The sequence below is a fragment of the Cydia strobilella genome, chromosome Z, assembly GCF_947568885.1.
Source record: "Cydia strobilella chromosome Z, ilCydStro3.1, whole genome shotgun sequence".
Classification (NCBI taxonomy): domain Eukaryota; kingdom Metazoa; phylum Arthropoda; class Insecta; order Lepidoptera; family Tortricidae; genus Cydia; species Cydia strobilella.
Genome location: NC_086068.1, coordinates 3,606,044 through 3,630,317, shown reverse-complemented (window position 1 = coordinate 3,630,317; position 24,274 = coordinate 3,606,044). Strand labels below are relative to the sequence as shown.

The 24,274-nt window shown below is 38.8% G+C and overlaps 1 protein-coding gene across 1 annotated transcript in view; it reads right to left on the bottom strand.

Annotated features, from left to right (window-relative positions):
• The window catches only part of LOC134755061 (dynein axonemal heavy chain 5), an 82,108-nt gene extending 68,408 nt beyond the window's left edge, over nucleotides 1-13,700 (bottom strand). The window contains 5 exon segments of the mRNA XM_063691539.1: nucleotides 850-1,034; nucleotides 2,802-2,973; nucleotides 3,706-3,805; nucleotides 5,309-5,446; nucleotides 13,578-13,700. Of these exon segments, the coding sequence (XP_063547609.1) occupies nucleotides 850-1,034; nucleotides 2,802-2,973; nucleotides 3,706-3,805; nucleotides 5,309-5,446; nucleotides 13,578-13,700 (718 nt within the window).
• Nucleotides 13,701-24,274: the final 10,574 nt, after the last annotated feature.

Genomic DNA, 24,274 nt, shown 5'->3' with positions numbered 1-24,274 from the left:
GGCCAGACTGGTCGTCAAGATGACTAAAGAACAGGCTTAGCAGCAAAAGATGAAGGTGTCGATTAGAATCCAGGATCAGCCACTGGAGGGCTTGGTCTCACGAAAACTAATATGTATGGAATAAATTCAAAGCAATTACCATAATTATATTACAATTCACCCCTATAAAGGGGCCCACTGACTATCAGTCCGCCGGACGATATAAGCCTGTCAGTTAGAACAAAAATTTGACAGTTCCGAACAACTGACAGGCCGATATCGTCCGGCGGACTGATAGTCAGTGGGCCCCTTAATAGTTTATAATTTATAACATATGCACTGATTTTTATTTACGGTTCGTATTTGATAAAATGATCGCGTGGATATTATAAGATTTCAGCGACGCGAAGCGAAACGCGAAAAGCGAAAAGTAAAAGTGCATCGTTTGTGAAAAATGCCAGCTATTTTTATAGTTCTTTACTAGGAGTTCAGGAAAATAAGAAGCTTTGAGTATTTCAAAATAGATTATGAAAGAAAGTTAAACGAAAGTGAAGTGACTTCTGCATGTGTGTCACATCGTCACGACTCACACACCACATGCTTGAATATAAAATAATAATAGGGATGTTATGAATCGCAAATATATAACATGTTGTATATTTGCGATTCATAACATGGATTATAGGATTTGTTAGATATAGGTACTTGTATTTTGTATGTTTATACATTTAATTTTTTGCTAAATTATCGCATTGGGTTCATCCCGTAATGATAATTGTATGTGTGGAAAAAAAAAATGTTATGTTTTTACCATATCAGGGAATATTAGAATGCTAAAAATCAGTCTGTTAGTGCATTTGCTTGTTGTACCTTTGAGAGCGGAGCAGAACGACCTCAGCCCCGGCAGCAGCTGGTTCTTGACGATGGGGAACCTGGTCTCGTCCTCGTCGCCGTCCGCGCTAGGGTGCGCGAGCGCGCTCATAAAGACGTGCTCCACGACGCGCTCGATCGCCGTCACCAGGCCTACCTTCTCGGCGTTCAGGATGCCACAGAATCTGAATAAGACGGTTTTTAATAAGCAACCGGTTTAATTATTTAGTGCGTAACCTTAGTATAGTACCTATTAGTTTGTATCATGTCACTACCTGTGAGTTCCTATAATTGGCTTCCTGTATCAACTATAATTTTTATGTTAATGTCACAGCTGTTGGATCTCCAAATAAGTAAAATAAATAAATAAATAAAAATAAAGAAAATGGAAATCATTCTACAGGCTTTGCAGCTTTTGCTGCGTTTAGATACTTTATACATCTAAGTATATACATCTCGAAGTAATTATAATACTTCATTGAATTGATATTTGTAATCTTTTTGCGATAATTGTCTTTTATATTTATAACATAACTTGATGACTTATTTTTCTTGCTTGTATGTAAATAGAATGCTTGACGCGTAAAAGTGCCGTTGTGACCTATTTGCTAAATAAATGTGCCATTTTCAACCAAAAGGGTACTTATTGTCGCTTGTCAGTAAAGCGCTATTTCCATATAGCTACAATTAGAAATCAACCTTATCAACAAGCGACAATGTGGTACCTTTTGGTTGAAAACGTCACAAATGTTGAGTTTTACGTATATGGAGACTTTTTTCAAGTAATTACTGCCAAATCTTAAACAAAAGGGATGAATAGGGAGTATTACTGCAATGTTCTGCCGCTAGAGTGCAGCACTAGTGCACATCCTAAACCATATAGTTATAGTTACTTTTTACATACTAGATATGCCTTAAACAGTTTATTGACAAGTTTTCACTATGTCACTATGACATTGATGCATCAAGGTGGTTTGTTTACAGGTGGCCTACCGCGAAACGCGAATATCGAAATTTCGTTATCTGCCTCTCTATCGATCGAATATGCAATAGTGCTAGAGAGGCAGAAACCGAACTTTCGATTTACGTGTTTCGCGGTAGGCCCTGTGTTTGTGCTAGTGACGCCCTCTACGCAGAGTTTTGCGTAATATTCCCTACTAGCTTTTGCCCGCGACTTCGTCTGCGTGGACTTAGTAACCCGAGCAAGAGTAAGAATAGCGCCTGGAGAAAGTCTTATAGCAATTATTCAATTTGAGCATATTATGCACACAAATTAGCAGACACTTCATTAATTATCTCAATTCAACCCCGCTTTTTACTTTCTTAATGGATGATTTTCGAGATAAAAACTATCCTATGTCCTTCTCAGAGACTCAACCTATTTCTATGCCAAATTTCATCTAAATCGATTTAGCGGTTTAAGCGTGAAGAGGGAACACACAGACAGACAGACAGACAGACAGACTTTCGCATTTATAATATTATAGTATGGATTACGATCACTTTTCAAAATTTCCTATTTCCTTTATAAAAAGGAAACTTTATTTTATGTCAGTGATACAATTTTTTCCAACAGCTTTCTCAATTTTTTGGAATCTTTCTTCCAACAAAGCATCTACGTATACTGTCCGCGCGCGAATTCCGTGCACGGCTGAGGAATGTTAGGAATGTTGGGCGCCATGAAAGAGTAGTGTCATTTTGTACGTACGGGCGCGGCGCACACCCTCCCACTTCCTCGACCTCCGAATGCACGGAATTGGCGCGCGGACAGTACGTTTAACGCAAGTTTTATAATGTTTCCGCATAGGTCCTTACCACTTATAGGTGGAAACCTTCCTACGCCACCCGACAGACGCCCTGCGAATTTAACGTCCCATCCGTCGGGTAGGAACAGGTCCCTCTGGTCTACTCTACAAGTAACCCGTCAGATGAGTTTTCTATAGAGTACTCACAGGTCTTTATGGAACCCCTCCTCGGGCAACTGCTTGCTGACATTTATCCTGAACATGTACAGGCAGACGCCTGTGAACTTGACGTCCCATCCGTCAGACAGGAACAATTTCTTTTTCATTGTGACTTGCGGTGGGGGCTGTTTACCCTGCCCCTGTTGACGGGGCTTTGTGCCTGTAATCATGAGTTTTATCAACAGGACGTAAACAGCACATACTTGGGAAGGTAAGTAAATACTTGGGAAATAAGGCATTAACGTCTGATTATATACCTAATACAAGGCAATTGTTTTTTAATAACATTGACTACGATAACGATTTCGATAACCAAATAATGTGCTTGTTCCATAAACAGCCAGTTACTTAGACTTATATTGACCGGGATATAGACCGTGATTACCTTTTGTATATCCCGGTCAATATAAGTCTAGTGAAACTAACCGTGAATCATTCAAAACTCTAGCCAGTTAAGTAGTTAACTATGTTGTCCACGGGGCAGCCATTTTTCGTGGTCATGGCGTTGGCCTTGTAGTAAAAGTTGTTGAATATGACCTACACATTCACCTCACAAAAGTGGCTAGGTATAGATATAGTCGTCGAATTGTTGTGATTTGAGAGGTGGAGGGGAAGCTGCCCAATTTGATGGACTGGCTAATCGACAATACTCTCAATACCAAACTTTTACGACTGTCGGCATGTCACCGAAAAATATTAAAAAAGAAAGTTTAACTAGGGGTCAGCCCCTCAGTACTGAGGAAATTGACACCAGGGGCCCATTTCTCGAACGGTATTAGTCTAATATTATTAGTGTGATGCCATGGTTACCCATACGACTTGACAGTTCGTGGACTATATATTAGTCTAATACCGTTTGAGACATGGGCCCCAGGAGGAGTAATAATGTTACCTTCAACTGGCGCGCGTTCTACCACTTCCTCCACGTCCTGGTAGTACCAGAGTAACTTGTTGCGCATGTGCGGGAGGAACAGCTGGTTGATGTCATCCAGCTAGAAAACCATAGTTTTTTGTACAGTAGGAGTTTTCTCTCTACTTTACGTGTGTGAAAGGTACCCTATATTTTTAAGTTATTATTTTACCACTTGGTCGGCCTAGAACGGAAAAGTGCCACTTTGATCTCTCCTAGCAGGGAAGAAAAAGCCCTTTTTCGAATAGGTGATATGAAAACAGTATGTCAGAATTTGCGCAGTTGACAGCTCTGTTATTTCTCGGCACTATGTAGCACCGCATGTAGGTACCAGGCCGCCAGAAACTCAAGGGTCTCTCTCGAGTTATAAATCGTAGACACAGTAGACACAGTGTTGAATCTCGGGCGCAAGCCGTCAGTAACATTCACGCGATTTACTAGGACTACATTAGGATTAAGGTATAGTCACAGATGTGCAAGTAACGGAAAGTTGCAGAAACGTTGAAAAAATTCCCGGAAATTTAGGAAAAAATCATAGCAAATTAAGGAACCTTTCATTTTCGAAACGGAAAATTTCGACCCCATACAAAAATATCGAGTTACCGAAATATTTTAATATTTCACAATTTCGGGTACTTTCCGACGGCACATCAGTACCAGTAGGTACAGTGGACGTTAAAGATAATGTTTAAAGTTTTATACCTTACTCCTTTGTAATAAGGCGAAAAATGTTGATTGTACGAATTTATAAAGTGAGTATGCATTTTTCCAGCTCAATGTACCAAGAGTCCGTCTAAGCTAACCCTGCACCGACTTTGACAGAACAAAGTGTGGAAGTGTTCCATGGTGGAGTCGATGAGCAGTTGGAAGATGAACTCCTGGGCTCCAACTCCTCGCTTTGCCCTAATATACTTCCCGCAGAATCGATGAAGACTTGGATAGATAAAATCCTGGATTTCATCTCCGCGTTACCCTCGCATAATTCCCGTCAGCCACGGAAAATAATATAGACAAATATTACATAAATAATCTAAACGCCGCAAATAGATCTAATGCACGAAATAAAACGCGTTTGTACGGGACAGCCCGTGGCTCCATTAGAGTTCCATGATGGAATCAATGAGCAGTTGCCGAGACAAGCCATTCTCAAAGTGTGCTCCGCGGACCTCTAGGGCTCCGCAATGCCTCTGTTGAGCTCCGCGAGAATACTTGTAATAATAAGAAAAAAACCAGCACTTCTATAGATATATCTGGTCCACAGTGACGAACGAAAAATTTGTAATTTGGGGCTCCATCAAATCATCATCAACCTGTCCCGGCCGGTTTCGGCCTCGGCGACTGAGTTTGTTCTGACTAGAGCGACGATCGTGAGCTCTCAGGTGGCTGACGTACCCTATTTTTGCAGTAAATGTACGGCCACACTCACCGCAGGTCAGCACCCCTCCGAAAAAATTGTAGTTTAACTCGTCACACCTCGCGTCGAGTTCGACTCGCCTCTGCTCCGTCAAATATTTCGCTAACTATCGAAAAGGAACCCTTTTCACCAAAAAATCTCAAGAACCGCTGCCGTAGACCATCAACTCACCATATTTCCTTCGAAGACGTGGTCCATGATGGCGTGCCGTGGGAGCCCCGTGCCATCGATGAGCAGTTGGAACGTGAACTCCAGCCTGGGGTCCATCTCCCCCCTCCTTGCTTTGCGCTCGCATTCTTCTCTTCTTTTCTAGAGAAACATGCCATAATAAAAAAAGATACTGAAAGGCTGAATATACTCGTATTATTAACATGCTTTTATTAGGTCGACCTGTATGTAACTATGTAATTAAATCTAAAGTAACTAATTTAACCATCTTCCAAGGATCATACAGTCATGAAAATTGGCAGCTGTATGTAGTTCTGATGACAATACAATAATATGGTACTGTCGAACTGATCTCATGATGGAGCCGGAAGATATGAACTGGAACTTCATGATGGAACATCGTATCATGGCTGTGTTTGGATTTGTTAGAAAAGTCTTGTAATGAACTTTGACCACGATTAGGTTTCGAGGTCTGACGATGAAGCCGGAAGATAGGCACTGGCATTCTATGATAAAATATAGTATCATAGTCGTGTTTGCACTTGTGAGAAAGGTCAAAGCGTGTTTTTCTAGTGTTTTTTAAACTATTAATTTTGTATATTGTTTTCGTGAATCAAAGGAAGAATTAACCCCTGTGGAACCTTGTTCTATTTATAAAATAACTAGTTTTTGTCTAATAATGCGTTTTTCCGTGTTTATCAGACCTGCAAAATGTCCATAACATCTTCCTGCTCTTCCTCACTAGATCCCGCCTTCAAACCGGTCACGAACATGTTCAACTGCCAAACGACTGAAGGTCGACTAACGTTGTATTTTAGGTAAGTTGGTGTACCTATTACTTGTCGTAACACCGAAATTACTGGGCTCTAATGAGGTATAGAGAAACTAGAAAAAAAGTCTGTGCGTTCTTTAAAACTTCTTTGACGATGACGTTTATCGCTATATTGGCACTTTGACGTGTGGCCTATTGTGCGTGTGTCACTACTGAGCGTTACTTCCGTCAGAAAAAACTGAGTTACCCTCTAGTCGCGCCTAAAGAAGTTTTACTTCAAAAATGATTACCGTAATTAAATAAGAGCAATTTAAATGTCCCTTCAAGTTATTGAAAACAGCCACAAAATGGTGTGTTTATGCAGATAAGAAAATAATATGTACCTAATGTTATTATAATTCGTTTTAAGAATATAGGTACTTAAAAATTATAACAAATATATTATGCAATAAATAATTCTTAACTCAATCTGCACAAAGTTTGAAAAATGACCCAGCACTTATCAACTATTTACATTATATCCAATTTTTGTACCTACTAATAAAAAATATTAAATAATATTTAAGTTATTCCCCTCTTTTTACGACAGAGACTTTTATAATTATAATAAAAAGTCCGAAAGTATTATGAACCCTATAAAATTAGCTTAGTAAGTTTAGTCAAGCCAGGACGATCCGCGTTCGGCGTCCAACGCGAACTATCAGGTAACAAAGGTAATATGCAAATTGAACGGACAGACAAGTGGGGGGGGGGGTGTCATTAAAGGGGGTGGTACGGAGTCACACTTGTTTGTTGACGCACGCAAACGTTTGGAATTAATTGAGTTTTAATAAGAGTCAATGTAGGTTTTATAAATAGGAGTTAGCGTAGACGGTTTAATTTAGATAATTATTCTTTTAAACTTAAATTTATAAATTAGCAAAACGTAAAGTTTTTATAAATTTATAAGTCACTGTTCTTTTTTACCTATTACCCTTGATTCCTCCTGATCAGACATCACACCCTGACAGAAATAACCTGACACTTTTGGTATTTTGAATGACAATAACGGCCCGTGGAAAACTATTTTACCAGGATCGTATAACGCACAAAGAACCATGCTTTAAAACAGCTTACAATGGAATATAGACCACAAGACTTCCAAATTAGGGCATATTTTAGCTTAAACTGCATTTTTCTATGAAAGTTTCAACCACATGTATATAGTTGTAAGGTTCCTTTTCGCTTAATAGGGCTAAAGTATTCGTAAAACAAACCCGAGACCTAGATGTCCTGCGTTATACAAGTGATTGATTTATGGGTGCAAGCGGGACGAATGTAAGTATTTCCGTTGCACCTGCACTTTCAGGAGGATGTACCCAAGCAATTGTGGATGTAGGTTTGCTATTGGAGCAACTTAGTTAAGTAATGAAGTCTGTACGCATGTGTGTGGGGGTTTTTGAGGTAAAACTGCTTTAGGCGCGACTTAAGGTATCAGATTTTTTTTCTGACAGAAGTAACGTAGTGACACACGCACAATAGGACACATGTCAATAGCGATAAACTTCATCGTCAAAGAAGTTACTTTAATCGCGCGTAAAGATTACACGCACACACTGTTTTTATGTGTTAGTAGCATTTAGCGTCAGCTTCAATTTGAATGGCATAGTTCAAAATAACGCCTGTACTTCAGAAAGTATACCTAAATATTTATTTTTAAATTATTATTTGTTTTACACCAAAAAATGAGACCTTCGAACCCCCCTCTCCCACCCGGCTCAAGGGCTTCGGGTACTTTTGATATGCTCACCTAACTAGTCCAAACAAAGTTACAAAGTGAAAAATTGTGTTCCAAGCATATTCCTCTATACCTTCATGTTGCTTGCCCTACGGGGCCAATTAGAATCTTGTCAGCCTTCACATGTTTTTGCCAAAAATGCTGGGGCCTATTGCATATTAAATACCAGTGATTTTGTATGTAAAATCACTAATAGTAGCTTGTATTTTTTCAATAGGCCCCTAGTTAACTTTAAATTCTTTACACGAGGCACGCGCGGGGATATTACCTACCAGGAACCAGGAAACTATAACACAGCAAGAGCAATCCATATTCAATGCACACATGCACTTGCAGCCGTATATCTATCTCTTTTTATCTTTAGCCGTTTAACGTTGAATGGAAAGAGAGCAAAGTCTGTTTAAAGACTGAAAGTGTTGATTTCAAGATAAGCTGCATTAATATTTAATAAGACGACGTCATAAGGCGGTTGAACTCTCGCGAATGTGATACGGTCAAGGTCAAGGGTAGTGTAAGTTTGCAATGAAAGTTACATAATTGTGTAAAATGTAATTATGGTTACCATTACGTCGTAGCCCACATCGTAGCATCGTAGCAAGTGCTACAAAATAACGTAGGCGTAGCGCTTTATTCGTATTGTTAAACACAAAATTATTAGATATTGTAAGTATTTCATTGTTAATATATACATATTTTTGACACTTTGTCCGTGACTGTATCATTTAGGTCATCTTTTGACTAGCGAGTCCTCTAAAATAGTACATTTCGATGCTAGTGCGGAAAGTATATCCGCACGTGTATCGAACGACGTTTTTTTAATACAGTTGCGAAAAAATAAGAAAAGCAACAAGTAAGGAATGGAATTAGAAACTTTTATATTATTAATTCTGTGACACTGACATCATTGACATTATCAAGAGGTGTTTTTCTAGTTTTTATTCGACTAGAATAGATTTTGTTATTATTATTGAACCCACTTCAATGAAAGTTTTTTTTTCAAATGCATGTTCTATAAGACAGAAAAAATCGTAAATATTAAAACATTGTACTATTATTAATTAAATATCGTTATTTACGATTATTTGTGTATCGTATATTTATAAAAACAATATCGAATATTGCCTATGGAAACTTAAAACATTCTTGCAGTAAGAAAATATGCCTCTTCTTTGACAGGCGTTCCGTTCCATTCAGACAACTTATTAAGAACGGTTTTTCAACATAAAAAAATAAACGTGTTATTTTCGTATTCTTACATTAACAGTAGGTTAATGGCTTATGTTCATTACGACGTTTAAAGGAAACTAATATTAACACTCATCAATAAGTAGTCATGAATTGGAACAAGTTAAAATTTAAAAAAAATTGGAAAAGTAAAAAGCACTAGTTCGCGAAAACCAACTTTACGCACGCTAAACAGCCACGAAAAGTATCACTTTTTGAGCAACTGTATTAAAAAAATAGTTTAAGCACTAACTAAAAATTCATAAAACTTAGTAATCACTAATTAATCTCTAACAATCTCTTTTAAATTTTGTCTGTTTCTCACATGGAGACTCACAAATGTTAAAATGACGGATAGTACAAACGGTTGTCAACGTTAGATTTGACAGAAGTTTAATGGGCCCACTGACCAAAGAGTATAGTAAGTATATCCACTGACTATCAGTCCTATATATAGGTATTATACTACTCTTTTCTATCAGTCCGCCGGACAAGGGCCTGACTTGGGCCTGACCAACTAGAGAAAGATAGTCTTATTGCGATTTCTATAAGAGGAAAGAGAAAATAATGGCATGCTTTGTCCTTATCGCCGACCGGGTGGCATCATAGGTAGGAGGCTATGGCGAAATACCGAAATTTATAAGTGAAAGAAAAAAAATCCTATGCTGCCCAAATTTTATATGAATATTCTTTTCTTACCCCCGGTCGCTCGGTGGCGCATCTATAACTACTTGTATATACTATGTCTATGGCCGGACGATATCGGCCTGTCAGTTAGAACAAAAATTTGACAGTTCCGAATAACTGACAGGCCGATATCGTCCGGCAGATTTCATTCATGATTATTATGGATATGATTATGAATAACGCCATATAAAAGGTAAATATCTGAATATCAGAACCCCTAGTCTAAATTGCATTCGACAGCGTGACCAGCGTTCGCGTTTGCGTTATGTCTATTTTTGTATGGGATTGTAACAGCGCGCCAAGCGGGACGTTTTGGAAACTCAAAATCTCATACAAAATGACACAACGCAACTATTTCAACATACACACCACTGCTTAAACTTGTACTGCACCAAACACGTTTGGGACCAGGATCTCATAGCTTGCTGAAGGCGTATGTAGGTTACCTTGAATTTGGAGCATGAAGAGCAATCGGAAAATTTCCAAAATTTTTAAATTTCCTCATGGATAAATTGTAAAAATCGAAATTTTCCATTTCCTAATTGGTCTCCTTAATTTTCTGTATTTTTTCTTGATTTTTCATGAACTTTTCGGAAGCCGTCCGCAACCTGTACATCTGTACCACTACCGCCAGTTTTGACGTTGATATTCGCTTACGTATACGTAACTTACTTCCTGTGCATCTCAATTCTCGCTCGTACTCGCACATTAGTGCAAGCGAGATGTGTAGAAAGTAATTTACGTAGACTTGAGCGAATAATGTCAATGTCAAAACTGGTGGTAGCCGTACTGTAGTAGCATTTCATCTAAATAATCTGAGTGTTGCTTAACGCTGCTATTTACAGGACTTATTTTACATTTAAAATCACATTCATATACTTACAAAATTGCTTATAGCCTTCCCCACCATTATAAGATCCATTTTGACCAACCTTAAACAAACTTTTAAAGCAATAAAACCCACAACTTCCACGTTCAGTTCACGGCCCGATGATCGAAAAACCTAAATTAATGCATGATATGTGAAAAAGCATTTAAAATAAATTAGATTAGCACAGGCCGGTACAATAGGTACTTCCACTCCTATTTTCGGTAAAAAAGCCGTTTAGTGCGTGCGAAAGAATTTCTAAGACTAAACGAAACCACACTCGGTGAAACTATCCATCGCTGCGGGTGTATTTTATTATTCCACATAAATATACGATTCGTGGCTGTCACTGGATATAGTGGCACTTTGCACGAAAGCCGTAAAAAGTTGGATATGTGACCTCCAGAGTGACAGGCCTTCGGGAGCATACGTTGGTTTGTGGTACGGGTTGGGAACAAGGGCGAAAAGTGAACAAATATAAAATAAAAAACATAAAATAAGAGAAAGTAAATGGACCATTCATTAAAACAATGAATACAAATAAAATTGTTGAAGAATCGAAACACCCGGGTAATCTGAAAGGAATGTCTCGAAGACCACCGGTCCAGTACCAATTAACCATCTCTCGTATTTTTTACTTCATAATTTTGATTAGATTTGTAATGTTTCATAACTACCTACTATTTTTCCGCGGTGGAAAGGGAATGATTTTGTTAATTACAATCTGCAGCAGTTTGTTTGCCTCTCGTGCCTTGAAACCCTCGAATAATAAGATTCGTTAAAAGAGTGAAATCTTGGGCATTGCGTGCGGGATTACAAAGAACCACCTTTTACGTGTGATTTTCATTGACATTAATTGACACCCGACACCGATATATATAAAACCTTGCATGCAAGCGAACACGCAATTTTTTATTTTGTGGCTCATGGTTAACCATCAGTTAGGTCGCTTCTTTACAAATAATACGCCGCTGACTGAGAGCCTAATGTGACGCGCCCTTTAAATTAAGGGGCTAATATATAGTAAATATCTGTTACAAGTAAATATCTCTGAATCGTCTTGGTCTTCAACAATGCCGCAAACCTCTAACCTCCAAAACACAGAATGAGTTTAATATGTTTGACGGCCTTCCTAGTCCCAGTCGATAGTGACCTTACGAAACAGGAGATCCCGGGTTTGAAGGTAAGACCATTTCTTTGTATGTTTAATCACAAGCGTTCTTGAATAGGGGATATTACTGCCATGTTCTACCACTAGAGTGCAGGACTAGCCTTTTTAGTAAACCATAGAGTAACTTATACATACTGTACCTTTAACAGGTTTTTGACAAGTTTTCAGTGGTTTTCAGAGATTATAAAATGTAAGGCGGTTTGTTTACAGAGGACCTACCGGGAAACGCGAATCCGAAATTTCGCTATCTGACTCTTTATCGCTCGAATATGCAAGTGTAAGTGACAGAGATGTTATAGATAAAGAAATTTTCTTGATTCACGATAGTTTCAGATTGTGGTCGTCTAACCCAAACGAACACAAAACAAGCCTCATTGAGCTTACTGTGGGTCTAGGATGATCTGTGTAAACTAGTCCTTTACTATTTATTTATTTAATGTGTATTATTACTGGTAAGTACCTCACAATCGTCTTGGCAACATCGATGTCGCAGCTCGCATAGGCTCCTCATTTGGTGCTCAGCACTTCCCGTCCTTTAGAACACTCGCGCCAAACATGTGTCCAATGTGTATAACTGGCTAGTACCTTGAAATCTTCATTGAGGTTGCACAGTACTATTAGTTATTCTGTGGTTGCACCTTGACGCACCGTGACGACCGGTCTGGCCTAGTGGGTAGTGACCCTGCCTGTGAAGCCGATGGTCCTGGGTTCGAATCCCGGTAAAGGCATTTATTTTGTGTGATGAGCACAGGTATTTGTTCCTGAGTCATGGGTGTTTTCTATGTATTTATATATTATATATATCGTTGTCTGAGTACCCATAACACAAGCCTCCTTGGGCTTACCGTGGGACTTAGTCAATCTGTGTAAGAATGTCCTATAAAAATTATTTATTATTTATTTACCTGACGAAGACAATCCGCAGTTGGCTCTCAAAGATGCTTACATCTTCTTCGCTTCTCGTTTAAGCCGCTAATGACCTAATAAATTGTAAATACCGCGGAGTCATCTTTATTCTCATCCGGATGAACTCGCGAAGGCGCTTAGCAGTTGGTTCGGTTGGTTGGCTCGTACAGCTCTCTCGTTTAGGTCACCAATAACATACCTACATGAAAGTATAACGTGTTGGTATAACTGACAAGTACCTGCGTCGAAGTCATCTTCATCCTAAGGCTGCACTTGGCGAAAGCGGTCCGAAATTGGTTCTTCTAAGGCTCTCTCGTTTACGTCACCAGTACCCTTGAGTTTTACGCGGCCTTTAACGCTAGCGACTGCGTCAACTGAAACCTAGTGCATCTCGCTTGCACCAATGTCAGTACGAGGGAGATGTATTGTGTTAGTTTAAACGCAGTCGCTAGCGAATATGTCAGTTCAACGGCAAGTATCTACCTTGGCGGTCCACATCTCTAATTTAGGCCACCTGTATAGATAATTCAGTTCTGTCACAGCTTGGCATAAAAACACGTCTGTCCACCATATGCCAACAACGGTTGCTGTCTTACTTTGGCCATGTCATGCGTAGAGGTGATGAAAGCTTGGAGAAAATGGTCGTGCTCGGAAAAGTGGAAGGCGCAAGACCACAGGACCACCAACTAGATGGTCCGACCAAGTTAAGAAGGCCACCTCAGGCAAACTCCATCAAGCGGTGAGGGCTACGGGAGATCGAGACCGATGGAGACAAATCACAGAAGCTGCAAAACCAAGTGGTCACGATCCTCAGTAATGAGGGACCGACAAAGAAGAAGTATAGGTAACGTGAATTACGTGTATTACCTCGGAATCATCTTCATCCTCGTCCAAATCGCACCTGGCGAAAGCGGTCCGCAGTTGGTTCTCGAAGTGCTCCCGTGCTTGTGCCTTCTCCGCAGCGTTTAGGTGCGTTCTTTGGACGAACATTGTGTTTTAGATCGTTAATTATCTTGTCTATGTATGATAAGGATACTGACCGAATGTTTAGTCGTGTTTTTTATGAATGTTTATGCATTTTTTTCGAGAACTTTTCTCTATACTTACAACAGAATTGAGGTTTGAACCCACGATTTTTGACCACCCATCCATATTGTATTCAAATAACGCCAGTAACAGTGTCCGCACTTTTTCTACAACGTACTTTATCATATTAATTATTGAATTTTGAACTTCAACTTTTTAAAGAACATTAAAGGATGACTCACGTTAGACCGGGCCGTGTCCGGGCCCGAGCTTCCGGCGCTTCGTTTTCTACGGAAAGCATCACGTGATCACCTGTCATGTCATAGAAAAGTAAGCGCCGGAAGCTCCGGCCCGGACACGGCCCGGTCTAACGTGAGTCATCCTTAAGTCAGGAACATTAAAGCTCGGTTCTCCATACAAAGGTAGTTCCGCTCTAATTTTAAAACGACTAGGTATATTACTCTGAAACTTTGTACTTACAATAGGATAAGGTAGGCTGTAATTAGTTTATGTAGCTTCAGATACCATAGTTAAAAAAATACAGCGAATTTAAATTTTTCATACAAAACTTGTTTTTGCTCTATTTTGTTTGTTTTATAAAATAAACTAATTACAGATCTAAATTTACCTCATGTCATTGCATGTGCAAAGTTTGATTACAGTCCAACACGTAGTTTTAAAATGAGAGCAGAACTACGTTTGCATGGGAAGGTGCAATTCGGCCGACATTAATTCTTTAAAACTTTTATCATCATTAATTGCCAACCCAAATTATATTAGCGTTTTCATTACCCACTTTAAGCTTCAACAGCCGTCTTAGCAATTCTAGGAGAACTTAAGCACATTCTTGAATTTAACTCCAATGAGCGCTGACTATGGAATGTTTGCCACCACTATGGAAGCAATAACTTTAACTTACACCCGTGTTTATCTCGGAACCGATTTTTTTGAAAAACTCGAAATAGCCCAATATTTTTAATTGTGACGTTTTCAACTAAAAGGTACCACATTGTCGATTGTCGATAAGGTTTATTTCAAATTAAAATGTGTTAAATGTGTAACAGAATATGTACCTGATGACATGTAACTTGGCGTTATGAATAAACTATCTGTATCTGTATCTGTAAATTGAAGCTTTATGGAAATAGCGCCTTATTGACAACCGACAATAAGTACCCGTTTGGTTGAAAATTGACACAATTATTTAATGCTTTTTACGTAGGACTGAATCATGTATTTAGGTGACAACTTCGTATTATTAGATTGTCCCATTAAAAGTGGAATAATAAACCAAGGAACGAAAATTAACGTAATAATACCGGTATGTTTTGTAAGAAAAAACCGGTTCCGAGCCTTGATTTATATGGTATTATTTAATGACTCAAATTCATACACGTTTTCTAATACTTCATTAATTAAATACTGCCTACATTGATCTATTTATTACACACCTTACTGAATTTAAATACATTTGACTATAAATCATAATAGACAATTAAACTCCAGGGACAGATATGTAATTAAATATAAAAGCGTGTTGCTGATTTGCATTTGTAGCCACCAGACGAAGCCTGCGTTGCGGGTTTCTTACATGTAACTAGATTATTTTTTAAGATTTTTTCAATTTCTGTATTTTTTTAAATGTACACTACATTTTTATTGTATTGTGTAAATAAATGTTTATGTGTATTAAATATAATATATGTATATTTATACGTACTTATTAGCCTTCATTATTCAGTTTGTATTTAGGAGCTCACGTTTTGCAATACAAGGTAGTCACAACTTAAAATTTGACTGATTTTGAAGGGTGTGAAAAGGGTGGAGGCTATCGACAAAACAAGGTGTCGGCACATTGCCCGTGTAGCTTGGATACACCTCACACCATCAACACAGAATAAGTAATAGTATTATCATACAGAACGGCCACGCACCGCCCCGCCCCGACTCGAATTACCTCGCCCCGCGACAGAAATCTGGCGCCTGGCGGACTTCTGGCGTACTCTCAGTACTATTTAAGCAACTTACTCACACTATGACGCATGACGCGTGTACAGTGCCGTTCACACATAGAAACGCAAGTGATTTTTGATGTATAGCGTGTCCGCCCTGTGCCATCAATTTAATAGCGACGGTGTTCCATCAGTAATCAGTTGCAACTTTTGAATTGTTGCTGGTAGAAATAACTTTTAAATGATGATGAATGAATGAATGATGAATGATTTATTTGCATATGAATATTGGGTTATATAAGTAGGTGTTGGGTACAATATTTTGAGTTTGTTTCACCAAGATTCTACCTATACAGGTGTACATGCACTGTATATTGGCTTGATTCGCTAATATATGATAATAATAATGAGCTCAACGAGGGTGCGGAGTGTTAGGGTCGGCAACTCGCATCTGGACTTGCAGGTGTACATAGGCTACGGAGGCTGCTTAACATGGCCGTATGCTTGTTAGCCACCGGCGTAGTATAAAAAGAAATGAATGTTCAATATTTAATGACGTTCATTTTCCGTTCATTTGGATTTGATTTGGTTTGATGTTGTTTGATATCTTACAGTTAATATTTTCTTCGGGTGCTTTGAAACCCTCGCAACGCTCAAGATTCCATTTTTCGAATCTCGTTTGGCCGGGTGTCAGTATTAGCACCAGCGGTTAAAAAACAACTTTGTCCCCTTGTGAAACAAATAACTAATTGTACTCAATAAAAGGTTTGCGTTCAGCGGGGCTTAAGATGGACGGCTGTCTATCATTTGTCACCATACCTGTCACGCTCTAACAAGTAACAAGTACGTAAGTGCGAAAGTGATGCATGATATGACAAGTGACAAAAAGGCGACCATGATACCGTTGCAGTAAGTATTTAGTTTGTCAAGCAGTTTGTTTACTCCTATCGACTGGCTTAGTTGCTTTTCTTTGCTTCACACTCTTTTAATGCGGGCTGTACACACTCGTGAGCCGAGACAGGCCGGGAACGAGTGTGTACACGCTGCTCCCTCTCGTCTCGCTCTTCCTCGTCTCGTTTCACGCTTCTCCGCTCCGCTTGGATCGGAGCGGTGCCGAGACTAGGCTAAAGGCTCTCGACGAGTGTGTACACTGCTGCTCCCTTCTCGTCTCGCTCTTCCTCGTCTCGTCTCACGCTTCTCCGCTCCGCTTGGATCGAAGCGGTGCCGAGACTCTCGGCGAGAGGCTCTCGACGAGTGTGTACACGCTGCTCCCTTCTCGTCTCGCTCTTCCTCGTCTCGTCTCACGCTTCTCCGCTCCGCTTGGATCGGAGCGGTGCCGAGACTCTCGGCGAGAGGCTCTCGACGAGTGTGTACACGCTGCTCCCTTCTCGTCTCGCTCTTCCTCGTCTCGTCTTGCGCTTCTCCGCTCAGCCTCTCGACGAGTGTGTACAGTCGAAGGCAAAAATATCGACCCAGACAAATGGCTCAAAAATATATGAATACGACTTTATTGTCTAAGGCCTACTGTCCACGACGCGTAGCTGCATAGACGCTGCATGAATACGCAGTGCAGGTGCCATGTAGCCCGGCGTACAGACGTTGTCCACGAAGCGTATCCTAAGCGTATCGTAGCCTACATTTCCTTTCATTCGTGAGAATGTCGTCCAACGATGAAGACGTTATTTTGGCTTATTATTATCTTCGAAGTCGCCGAAGACGCCGTAGATATTGGATACATCCATATATAGAAAGAAACATCAATTGTAGACTGTTCGTAGCTGCAAGAGAACTATCAGAGGATGATAACGTATTTCATTCATTTTATAGAATGAGTAAAAGGACATTCCAGGATATTTTTCCACTATTTGAACAAACTTTGCAGCCCTTGCCGCCATTTTTTTCACAAAATCTCAACGTGCTATTCCTTGCGATGTAGCCCGGCGTATGACATGCAGTGATGCAGTACGCCCAGCGGCGTGAAGCTTGCATGCAGCGTCGCTGACGCGACGTTGCCGCTCCGTCGACAGAGTTGTGCCGTTTTGTATGTAGGCTGCAAGCAAGCGTACAGCAAGCGTACAATGACGAGTACGCGTCTATGCAGCTACGCTTCCGTGGACAGTAGACCTAAGGTGTAAGAGAAGCGTACACATATTTTGAAACTTTGGGAATGTATATATTTATGCCCTTGACATATCATGTGGGTCACATTGACTTTCTCGTCTTTGCATAGTTTCATGTTTTGGGAGTCGTTATTGTTATTAATATGCAGAATTTATCTTTGTGTTATTAGAAAAATTACATTAAATACTTACGTCTATGTCCATCTTCATCTCCATTCGTTGTTCTCTCTATCACTAAACAAGTCTTTTGTTATTCGTTGTTCTCTTTATCACTAACCAAGTCTTTTGTTATTCGTTGTTCTCTCTATCACTAACCAAGTCTTTTGTTATTCGTTGTTCTCTCTATCACTAACCAAGTCTTTTGTTATTCGTTGTTCTCTCTATCACTAACCAAGTATTTTGTTATCCGTTGTTCTCTTTATTAGGTACTAACCAAGTTTTTTGTTATTCGTTGTTCTCTCTATCACTAACCAAGTCTATTGTTATTCGTTGTTCTCTCTATCACTAACCAAGTATTTTGTTATTCGTTGTTCTCTTTATTAGGTACTAACTAAGTTTTTTGTTATTCGTTGTTCTCTCTATCACAAACCAAGTCTATTGTTATTCGTTGTTCTCTCTGTCACTAACCAAGTATTTTGTTATTCGTTGTTCATTCTATCACTAACCAAGTATTTTGTTAGAGCACCACGGAAAACATTGCCAAAAGATACGAAAATAGACATACTTTGAAATCCTAGTTAACAACATGCTATTATTACTGACGTCAATATTTAAAGGGTAGGGTTCTCAATACATTTGTTGTTTGTTAAATATTTTTTCCCCTCACTAGCTCGGAAAGCCGTCTTTTATTCTTTAAAACAAGCGGGGAAAAATGCATTTTATCCACTAGTGGGGAAAGTAATTTGACCTTGGATGGAGCGTGTTTAAGTAGCTTGACAGATAACAAAACGTAAAACGCTCATAATTTTTATTTTATTTATTTTTATTTTTTATCAAACAAGTTAAACAGCATGACAGTAAATTACCAAACCACTGCTAACTTACACAGAAAATACAAAAAGAAAAAGAAACAATATACAAATAATCACAAATTAAAATAATAACATTTAAAAATAAATAATTAACACATTTTAAACAGTTGAAGGACGTGCATCCATCTTCTCACAGAACCTCAAACATTCATCACGCACAACCACCTGTCTGCCTGCAAACAAATCACACTGAGAGGCTGATGCAAGGAGCGCATTCAAAAGGAGCAAGGAACGAACCAGAGGGGAATTCCTACGCGATACAGTACGCAAAGCCGGGACTGCCAGGAGACAACGGTCACGAGGTCTGAAATCGATTCTGGTCCGCGAGGGAACGTACAGACGTACCAATTGCTCCGCCAGTTCGATACAGTCCGACTCCCCGCGCAGGATACAGCAAGCAGTAGTGAGAAGTGCAAAGTTACGCCTTACCTCCAGCGAGTTGAAACCCAGTATGCCTAGCAAAAATTTGGTTGGGTATAAAAACGGATAGTACCCATACATTTTTTTATAGAGGAACCGTAAGAATACTTTTTGCACTCTCTCCAGAAGTAAGACATAAGATGCTTCATAAGGGTTCCAAACAACGGAGGCGGACTCCACTTTGCTTCTCACTAGGGCACAGTAAAGGAGCTTTATGGTACCTGTGTCATGAAAATCCCTAGAATTCCTGATTACAAACCCTAACCTCTTATAGCAGTCACGCGCTAATGACAACATGTGATCATGAAAGTTGAGGCGGGAGTCAAGGATAACGCCAAGGTCCCGAATGGAATTGACACGGGATATAGCCTCTGAATCCAGAGTATACTCGTAGAGAAGTGGATTGCGAGCTCTACTAAACGTCATGACTGCACACTTTGTAGTATTAAAAGTCAGCCTATTTTTGATACTCCACCGGTAAACTCTGTCTACGTCTTCCTGGAGAGATAAACAGTCTGATATGTCTTGGACACCGTAAATAATTTTGAGGTCATCGGCATACAGTAAGCATCTGGCAGATCCAAGAACAGATGGTAAGTCATCGATCATGATTCCAAAAAGCAATGGCCCTAGAATGGAACCCTGGCTGACACCGGACAGAGTCTGAAAGGTCTTGGACACAAAGCATCCGTGCTGCACGTACTGTAGCCTGTCACGCAAATAGCTAGCGAAAAAACGAAGAAGCTGGGGGGAGAATCCAATTTTGCACAGCTTGCTCAGTAACACGTCGTTATCTACTCGGTCGAAGGCCTTTTTAAAGTCATAATAATGGTTCGTTCGATATTAATTATCATTAAATAAATGGTTTGAGAATCTAATAAAAAATACCAGATTTAGCTTTATTTAATGATTTTAAGTCATAAACCTTAAAATTCCATAATAAACGTTTGTTTTTTAATAATTATGTTAAATATAATTCTGAACGCACAAGTTAAGTCGATGCAATTTCAAAACGCATCATTGACATTTCATACGTCAGAAATGTCAACATTGTCAACAAAAATTTTACTTAAAAACTTCTCACGTAAAAGTACAGAATTTCCAGAGTTTTTTGTTTTAATATCGTAAAAAAATTAGTGATTCCAGTTGATGAAGATGATCTAACGCCTGTGGATGTTGCACTTTCCTCGCTATAGTGTGGGGAAAAGTTTTGTGTTACACACGTGTGCAAATGTATTTTACTTCTCGTGTGTTAAAACACTAGCTACGCTCAGGATTCTATTTTAGAACCACTCGCTTCGCTCGTGGTTCAACTATAGAATCCTTTCGCTTGCTCGTGTTTCAATTCCACACTCGCGGGTAAAATACAACTTTGCACCCTTGTATAACAAATAACTATTAATTATGTCAATTTGGAACTCAATTCCCTCAGTTTTGTTTATTGTAAGTCGATTTGGCATTATCCGAAACATGAAATCTCCGGTTTGTTTTTGGATTTGGATTGAATTTGGATTTGTATGACGCATGGCAATGAACTGATTTATAGATACTTATTAGATGCTATTATTTTTTCATGTACATAAATAGTTAGTCTACTTGCAGCTATTGTAAGTAGATTCAATATTTGAATTAAATATTAAAATTGATTCTATTAGCTCCCGCCAATAGATAAATAAATAGGAAGGCTTAGGTAGAGTGCTCACTCCATTGCTTAATCAGTAATATTTGGGAGACCGAGTTTTGCTCAAAAAACATATAAAAACTCAAAATACGCGTATTCTCAGAGATAAGACCTAGATCGATTTTTCGCCTCGAAAAACCCCCGTAGGTATAGCAAATTTCATCGAAATTGTTAGAGCCGTTTCCGAGATCCCCGAAAATTAATTATATATTTATATACAAGAATTGCTAGTTTAAAGGTATAGGATTAGGTTGTGTGGGAGGTATAAAGTATTATTAATAAGTTTAAAGCACGCTTAAAACTTTATATTATAAAGTTTAAATCTTATTAAAAATAAGCTTTCGCAAAGCTCGTTTCAAACTTATTATAAATGGGTTTTTATGTAGGTACCGTAAAATGGGGTGAGTAGGCGCAAAACTGACATTCAAACCTCGATAACATTTTATTTTTACATATGCAAATTGAATGGTGTATATAATAAGTGTTCCGGACGTTTTTATTTTAGTGAGATGGGTTTTCATACAAAGGTGATTTTGGAAGATTGTCGGATCGTTTTTTTTAAATTATGAGTATTACTATAGCTCAATTTTAAATTGGAATACATTATTTTGTAGCAGTAGCCTTAAAAAAACATCTCACCCCCCTTTCAATTCTTCTCTCCCCATTCATAACCCAACTCTCCCCGCAAACCCTACTCACCCCATTTTACGGTACCTATTACCTATCTATGTATGGAGTGAGCACATAAGCATACTACTTGTCATTTCTCTATGATTCTATAGACTACCGCGAAAAATGGGGGCGCCACTTGACTAATAATTTACTTACAACAACCAGAATCTGATTTTGCCACAGTAAAGGATAAAGTAAACCTTAATCATCCTTAATAAACTTAAATTATTCTCATTAGATACAATGTTTCACAATCTTACACAACGATTAACATAATTCACACTTTTCAACCGTTCATATAACAGCACATTAAAAAAACGTTCCATTACTTTTCAGCTAACTTAAAAAAAAACAGCGACCCATGATGTGTCCCGATTCAAACTGAAGACAATAAATTTCTAAAAGAAACGAACGTAATCTTTCATCCATATGAATTACCATCAAACGCAGGGGGTGGATAATAATGCCAAATGTGCAGGATGTTATTCACATATGTTGGTTCAACGCTGCTTCGGTAACGAACCAGCTACCATGAGCTACCATGATGTGGGGCATTTTCTATGAAAAGGGACCTTATTGTCGATTGGCGCTTACGCCGCACAGCGTCGAGCGGCATTGTAATTATATCAGAGCATCGTTAATAATGGCGTAAGCGGCATCAACAATAAGGTCCCTTTTTATAGAAAATACCACATACACATTGGAAGGCAAATGGACACACAAGGCACAGAATAAGTAATAGTACAACCATAGAAAGGAAACTTCCCACAAAAACGAAGTTTGACAGCGATTCAGGGACGAATCATGGTGTCCCTTTCTTATGTATTGTACTATCCCTTTCGGCTATTTAGGGTTGTCAAAATATAGGGTATCTTATCTTTGGTCGTACACCCAAAAGGACGTCAAGTTGTGTCAACCCTAATAATTGCTCGGAGCAATGCTGAGCCAAACGAAGCCGAAAATGCCCGAACGCTCTAGTTTCCTACTTCTGCCCAAGGCACGTACCTATGAAGTAGTAACCTATGCAATATATGAAACTAGCTTTTGCCCGCGACTTCGTCTGCGTGGACTTAGTAACCCCCGCTAGAGTAAGAATAGCGCCTGGAGAAAGTCTTATAGCAATCATTCAATTTGAGCATAAAATGCACACAAATATTAATAAATAAATAAATAAAATAAATTCCACCATGATTCCACCCCGCTTTTCACCCTCTTAAGGGATGATTTTCGGGATAAAAACTATCTTATGTCCTTCCCCGGGACTCAAACTATCTTTACGCCCACTTTCAACTAAATCGGTTCAGCGGTTTAAGCGTGAAGAGGTAACACACAGACAGACAGACTGACTTTCGCATTTATAATATTAATATAGTATGGATTTTCTCGATCGGTCAACGGATGAGTCTCGGTAGCTCAGTTAGTAGAGCGGCGGGAACCCTGGAGTCACGAGTCTCGCCAGAATTTTTCCAATCATTTATTTCTGAATATTGCCATACAATTTTACCGTTTTTACACTTAGTAAAAACCGCCTGTGCCTGTGTGTGTGTCTGTGTATGTGTAAGACCGCTTGTTGCTACCTTTATTTACATTGTAAATCTGTTATTGAATTTTTCTTTTGTGGTGCAATAAAGTGTATTTACTTACTTACTTAAGAGGCCGTAGTCGATTTTGGAGCAAAAATGTAAAATTGATAGATTTAGTCATTGAAATTATACACGTTTTGTTACGTAATATCTAAATAACAAGTATTGATTTCTATTAGCACGTCTTCTCATCTTGCTTTTTAATAATGAGGTTGCGAGCGTGCGTTACCGGTAATGCATGAAGAGAAGGGGCAGTTTTTAAAAATTCATCAAAAAATCATGGTGGTAAATTATACAAATTGATGTATAAGAACAGTTTCAGCAAATGTTGTAGATTGTTTAAGTATCAAAATTACGTTGAAATTAAGTCGATTTTTAGAGAAATTGTCACTTGTTTTAAAGTAATTTCTGAAGAAAATTGATTTCGTCTAACTTTCATTTACACTACTTCAAAGTCATAATAATAAAAATGTAGTCTGATAAACGTCAAGTACAGGATATGTGTAATACAATATTACCATGTTTAGCAGTCCAAACTTTACGAAATTTACAAATAAGAGCGACAATATCAGTGCTTTACGCGCGTTTACCTAAACGTCCATCAGAAAAGCAAACATTACTAATTTAGTGAATCTGTTTTCAAAAAATTGATCTGATAAAAGGTAAGATAAGAAGACGTGCTAATAGAAACCAGTACTTGTTATTTCAATTAGGTAACAAAAGGTGTAAAATTTCACGGACTAAATCTATCAATTTTACATTTTTGCGACTAAAATCGACACCGGCCTCTTAAGTCTTGATTTTGGCATCTACTTAATAACTGCAAGCAGGTATCAAGTAGGTAAGTACCGACTGTAATTATCCTTAATATTTCTATACACCAGCACCTTGATCTTCAAACGTAGAGACCAACTTATAATGGACACTGTAAGGACTTATTTCTGGCAATATAACTTTAGAGAACAACATTTCAACTCGGATATGGGGCAAACTTTAACTGACACCGGTAAAATTGGTGCGTGTTTCCGAGGCATTTTTTAGTAAATTAGTGCGTGTTTCCTAGGCGTTATTAGGGTTCC